This window comes from Pundamilia nyererei, unplaced genomic scaffold (assembly GCF_000239375.1).
Source record: "Pundamilia nyererei isolate P.nyererei 1_Seehausen unplaced genomic scaffold, PunNye1.0 scaffold00206, whole genome shotgun sequence".
NCBI lineage: Eukaryota > Metazoa > Chordata > Actinopteri > Cichliformes > Cichlidae > Pundamilia > Pundamilia nyererei.
The window spans coordinates 453,424-460,136 of NW_005187607.1; the positions used below are offsets into that span (position 1 = coordinate 453,424).

Genomic DNA, 6,713 nt, shown 5'->3' on the forward strand with positions numbered 1-6,713 from the left:
CTCAACAAGCCTTCCACCATGAACACACTGCCACTGTGTGGCCGTTGCTGATATTACAGCTAGTCTTACTGACTTCAATCCTACGCTTTTCATATTCGGTTTGTGTGACATGCACCACTGCAGGTAAGAGATGAAACCCATCACAGCGGGATTAAGAAACAGTGCTAACAGTAGCACAATGCTGCTTCTCGTTTAATTTAAGGTGTTGCATGCCAGCTCTGCGTGCCTATGTGTGGTTTACGTTCATGCCAGAAAACAAACTTCATCACAATGATGATTAATATGTTATACAACAATAAGCTGACAGTGGAATTACAGCTTTTCTCTGCAGAAAAGAGGAATGAAAGTCAGTAGAAGAAACAGAATAAATGTGTGTGAATGAGAGGGATACAGGTTGAGGGTAGATGAATTTTAATACCTGGGGTCATCCAACCAAAGCAACGGACTGCACAAGAGAGATGGAGGAGAGAGTGCAGGTAAGGAGGATTGGGTGGAGATGAGTGTCAGGGCTGATTTGTGAGAAAAGGATGGGAGCAAGAGTGAAAGAGAAGGTGTACAAGATGGCAGTGAACCCTTCTATGAAATATGAAATGATGGTTTGCAGGGCGTGGCAGTGAAAAAAAGATCAGAGGCAGAGGTAAAGATTTTCATTACGTGTAACCAGAAGGGACGAGATTAGAAATCAGTACATCAGAGGGACAGCTTAGGTTGAGGGTTTTAGCGACATAGTGGGAGACGCAAGACTAAGATGGTTTGGACATGTGCAGAGGAAGGATGGTGGATATACTGGACAAAAGATGTTAAAGATAAAGCTGCAATACAACAGGAGGATCAAGAGGAGATTTGTGGCTGTAGTAAAGGAGGACATGCACGCATAGACGTGACAGAGGATGGCAGGGTTAGGATGAGATGGAGGCAGATGATCTGCTGTGCCGACCCCAAAAAAGCAGCAGCAGAAGAAGGCAAAGACTTCAACCCCCTTAAATATCAACTGTGCAACATTTAAGTGCCACAGCCTACCTGAGTATTGTTGCTGACCATGTCCATCCCTTTATGACCACAGTGTACTCATTTTCTGTTTCCTGTTTCCAGCCAAGCCACAAAGCCCAAACATCTCAACCTGTTTTTTTTTGGCCACCTAACAATATGTTCATTGTACTCCACAGTCACCAAATTTCAAACCAATAACGCACCTTTGAGATGTGGTGGAAGACAGGAGATTGTGCAGCTGACAAATCTGCAACAACTGTGTGATGCAATCATGTCAATATTAGGTCATTTCTGAAGGTGGTCAAATAGGTACACTATATAATGTTAAATTAAAATAATAAATTGATTCTTGCCAAGATTGACACCTGCATGAGGAAGCACAGACAACTAAAACAGACGAACACCCTGACATGTCTTTCACTTGTGCACGTAGTAAAGCCTCGCAGCTGCTAAAATCACAAAAAGTGATAATGAAATGTAAAAGAAACAAACATCTTACCAATATTTTGTCAGACTGCAGCTAGAATATTTCGGCCGTTGGTGCAAAGTCCCCTTTGCTATAACTGCAAACACTCTAACAACCGTTATCTCAGTCGACGCGGCCACATCACTTCCTGTTCACAGCTGTGTGTGTTTGTGGTCACTTGTGTCTACATGTTAGCACTGTGTGTGTTTGAGAGTGATGGGGGGGGCGTTGTTCAGGCCACTGGCTCGCAGAGTGTTTGCCAGGATAAAGGCAGGGTGTGAGGAGGACAGATAAAAGGTCACATGGAAAAGGGGGAAAATGGAGGAACGAAGTGGCGCGAGGAGCCGTTGATGAAGAAGCGTTGATAATAAAGTAATTCTCACAGAGCTGCGAAATTTGGTGTTTCTCTCAGTTTTAATCAAGAGGGTAAACCACAGGCTGAGCTCATGTTATATTGTGTGTGTGTGAGGGATTCATCATAGTGATGGGTGTGCCTTCATATGTCTAACAACAGGCTGTTTCACTGTGATGAGACAAAAGAGATTGCTAAATATCTCCCTGCTGAAATAACCAAGCGCCCATTTATCTCTACCAACAATATGATTGGTTCAGTTTTTCAGTTCCCTGATTCAACTTAGATTAACTCTCTGGATACAGAAATTCTTTGGAAAGATTCACTACCATTATCACAGGATACAGAGAGAGAGAAAAAAAATATTTTCTCACATCTTCAAAAATGCATATCACATTAAAATAATAATTTTTAAAAGTCCTGATGTTCAGTACAACATATTACAAGCTAATCTTGATACAAATAATCAAGGAGGAGGAACTCAAGTCATGCACGGCGTGTAGGGAATCTTTAGCTCGCAGTCAATTGCAGCAAAAGATTCCCGGTTTGATCCCAGGAGGAAACACAGATCCCTTTGGGGATGTGTCAGGATGAGAAAAAAACCTGCCAAATCAAACATGTGGGCTATAAACAACAAAGCAGCCAAAAGTAGCTACTTCTTCTTCTGTCTGCAGGATTAATAATAGCTACATCTGCCTCACCCGATTTAAAGGCCATCTTTTCCACACACAAACACACACCACTGAGGAACTTCTGTAATTACTGTACGATCATTACACATCCTGTTGGTCCATACTTCCCCATGCATCGGTCAGGCTCCCAGCTGACTAACAGAAGAGTTTTTCTTGCTCTGAATGAGCCTTTGAGAGGTGACTGCACATGACAGCAGGCATGAGCGGAGCATTTATTAACCCTTTACCTCTTAAAAGCCTTCTAGGAGTAACCTTTCAAGCACTCTTCTGAACTGAGCAGCTTCTGTCCAATTTCAGGCCTGCTTATAGAACAAAATGACTGAGTGTACATCAGATGTTAGTGAGAGTGGTCTCTGCCTCTGCAGATCTTCATGGGGGAAAGAGTTAAAGGCAGAAGTCTGTGCTTTTTCCTGTCAAACACTTTAATTAGTTGCAAACCAGAGGCTAAAAACATCAACAGGGTTTCATAAAAGCCGCAGACAATCCTTCAGCGTACTTACAAAGAGGAACCATAGTGCTTTAGAGCAGCACTGTGGCGTGAATGGTTTCTACCTGTAGGAAAGAACTTTGGCGCCCCCAAAAGGAAAAAAACAACAGAACAATTGTTTTATTTTTATCGTTTTTTTGTTTTTTTTTTGGGGGGGGGGGGGTGATATACATTTTTGCTCATTTATAATAATTTAAAAAAGCAACAGGAAAATGCAAAGACTTCTGTTAGATAAAATAACACAACCTCATTGCCTTTAATGTTTTAGTAGCAATTAGTCATTAGCCAAGAAAAAACTCTTGCTGTGGCGACGTTACCTTGATTAATTACTGTGACTGAGGCTAACTGCTGCATCAGTTACAAAGTCATCTTCTTTTTATTTGGACTTTATTTATCAAAAACAGCAGTCCAGACACTTTTAACACTATGTTGTTTTCTTGTCATCAGTGGGTGGCCAGAGCTCAGGTAGAGCAGGTGTAGTAATCTGGAGGTTGGTGGTTTGATCCCTGTCTGCGCCAAAGCATCCTCAGGCAACATACTGAACCCCAAGCTGCTCTCCGGTGCATCCATTGGAGTGTGAATGTTAAACAGAAAGCAATCAGGTGTAGAAAAAAATTAGTTGTATGGATGAGGCATGTTTTCAGTCCTCAAGTTGAGTAGAAAAGCTCCATTTAAATTTTGTCAGTTTGCTGTTCTGGAGGATTCGGGTGTGTGTTAAGGCAATGCTACAATCTTACCAGGAAAGAACATCCCAGCAAATTCACCCCAATGCCAGAATGCACAATGCTCAGACAAACTGCAACCCCCCCCGAGCTACACTTCAGACTTTACAGGCCTCATTTAAAGAATGAATAAGTATGTGTTGTTAGGAAGGGTTTCCAGGAGAAAGCCTCCTCTCTCTGAAAAACAAACAAAACAAAATGTGGCGGCACGAACTTAGGTTTGCAACGCTGCATCTGCACAAACCACAAGATTTCTGGAAGACATGAATCCAAATTCAAGACGTTTGACAATAATGCACAGCTCCACCTTTGGCAAAATCCAAACACCTCATACCAACTGTCGTGCATAGTGTGAAGGGAGGGGTGTGTGATCTGGCACCTGGGTCGACCAAGAACTCCTCTGTAAACCAAAGTATTCTAGAGTCAAATGTGAGGCCATCTGTCCAACAGCTAAAACTGGAATCCTGAGCACAGCAGCGAATCCATGACAGAATGGCCAAAAAAGAAATGAATCTTCATGCTGCAACAGCCCAGGCGTTGAAATCCTGTGGTGGGACCTTAAGTGAGCTGTGCATAAACAAATGCCCGTGAACCTCAATGAACTGAAGCAACGCCAAATTCCTCCACAATGATCTGACAGACAGATAAAGTCATACAGAGAACAATTCATTTGACTTATTGCTGCTAAATGTGGCTCTGCAAGCTACTGAAACATGGGGTGTACTTGGTTTTTTCCCATGACTATAAATACTTTTTAATGAGTGGTAAGAGGTAGGTTCTCACTGTGAGGCAACAGTGTAGACAATTACAGAAAGCTGACTCAATAAATTACTTAATGGTGCATGGAGATTTTTCCAACAATTAATCATCAAATATATAAGAAGGAACTGTGTCGGAGGAAAGAAAAATACAGAACTTATGTTTCTTCTTTTAAAACCTGAATTGTTTAAATAACTCCTGCATTTCAGAGTGATTGAGCACAGTATGAATAATCGCCCACACAGTTAAATCCACCATCACACAACTTGACTGCTTCCAAACAAGGACAAGTCCACACTGGAGACCGAGACGCTGGTCTAAGCTCTGGTTGTATCAACAGAATGTGGGATCAGATAAAAAATGTAATGCAATGGGAATGCAGCAATCCTCAGGCTTTTAGAAGGGCTAGTCATCTTAGAGCTTTTAGTGCTTTATAAAAGCCATATTCATCCTAACCCATAATTAATTCTGCAGAAGCATTCATGCTGTTTGGAGAAACTACTGCTCTGAACAGCAGTCCCACAGGGACTGTTTAGCCAGGAAGTGATTTAGAAAGCAGTACTGTCCAGTTTCTTTATATGAACATTCCAGGGCAGGGTGGAGGTCACAGAGAAGAGGAACATCCTCCTCCATTTTTTTGTTGTTGTTTTTTAAAAAGAAAGAAAGAAAACATCCACAAAAAGATATATTGCCTTCCTTTACAGAAAAATATTCTCAAGGTTTTGTGCTTTTGGAAAAACCCACAGGTCTGTTTTCTGTGTGAGAAGGGCATGCATCAATGACTTGCACACATGAGTACCAGGTCAACAAAAATGTATTAAATATAAACCCAAATTTTCAAATAAAAGCTTGTTAAAAATCAGGCTTGGAGATTTTCATTTGGTGCAAGGCTAAAAACTCCAGATTTTGTGGCCTAAATTCTGCACCGTCATATAAACACTACATCTTTAACAGTGCAAAATGGAAAACTTGGATAAAATTGAAAAATTAAAGTCGTTAAAAAAACAGTAGTGCTCTTTAGAAAATTTGTTGCAATTATTAAAAATATTCAAACATAAGGTAACATCATTTTCAAACCTCCAGACCATGTCGTTGGCCACACAGAGCAACAGACCAAACAGATTACCCACTTCTGATTACGTATCATTTTCCATGTGATAGCTGGACGTGTTTTACTTCTAATCATATGTTATAAAAACTACGTTACCTTTTTCCACAGTGAAAGTAACTAGGTAGGAGGCGCTAAAGAGGAGCTTAAGTTGTTCTAAAGATGCAATACAATAAATATGACTGTGTTACTAATTATCTTTACTATTACGTCTATTTTAGAGAATTGCCTCTGGAGTATATTGTGTATTTAAAAAGGTCCAACCGCCTTGGATGACTTATAAATGACTAAACTGCAGTTTTTCACTCCACAAAAGAACAGAGGATAGCGGACTGTCAACTTTTCAGACCAATTTCTCTCTTTTTTAGAAAAAATAAAACTTTTTAACAAATCGCTCACCCGTTTGTCATTTCTGTAATGCCGAGCATCACTGTGCCTTCACTCCCACCAGATGTGCGTCACCCGATCACTGTTGCAGCTGTCCAGATGTTGTGCAGTCCGGGATGTAACGTTGGTTTTCGCACAGCGGAGTAGAATGGCGAGAAGGGGCCTCGCCTCAGTCCGGCCGATCTCACTCCAGTGAATGAGCCACTTCCAGGTGGGACCTTTCAGTGTAAAACAGCAGGCTTGCAAGATTCAAACAGGACCCTAAAAATCGGTTTAAAAAGAATAAATTCCTCCCTTTTTGCACAAACTCGAGCAACACATCATCTTACGTGGGTCTCCCACGATATCGCACGAGACTATTAACACAAATTTAGTTTCCATTTAAGCTAATGAGGAGTCAGGAAAACTGCCTGAAAATACAGTAGGAAACAATTTTCCTTTATACCTTTAACCTGTATGTGTTTGTGTGTGTTTGTACTGCATTCTGTTTGCCTCGCATTTACTATACAAAGTTTAATGCACATTAATATAAAATATACAGCAAAAAATATCAATGAATGAATGAATGAAAACATTTTTAAACATTTTTTTATTTAGTATTGGTGCTAAAATGTTTAAGAAATTTATGGAATTTAAAGATTTTATTCATGTGCCTTTTTGCAAATATATATTGACATTGGTCCCCATCCCCGACCTAAGTCAATAAATCACAATAATAACTCAAAACTGAGAAAACGACTTGGATTAATT

The 6,713-nt window shown here is 40.5% G+C and overlaps 1 protein-coding gene across 2 annotated transcripts in view; it reads right to left on the reverse strand.

Annotated features, from left to right (window-relative positions):
* lims2 (LIM and senescent cell antigen-like domains 2) overlaps nt 1-6,163 on the reverse strand; it is a 32,772-nt gene extending 26,609 nt beyond the window's left edge. The window contains exon 1 of one of the 2 annotated variants that reach the window (XM_005747833.2): nt 5,976-6,163. In XM_005747833.2, coding sequence (XP_005747890.1) covers nt 5,976-6,004 — 29 coding nt within the window. In that variant the 5' untranslated portion in view covers nt 6,005-6,163. Of the gene's footprint in view, nt 1-1,489; nt 1,584-5,975 lie in introns of those variants that run through there. The other variant, XM_005747834.1, reaches the window with a different exon arrangement.
* Between the last annotated feature and the right edge of the window lie 550 nt (nt 6,164-6,713).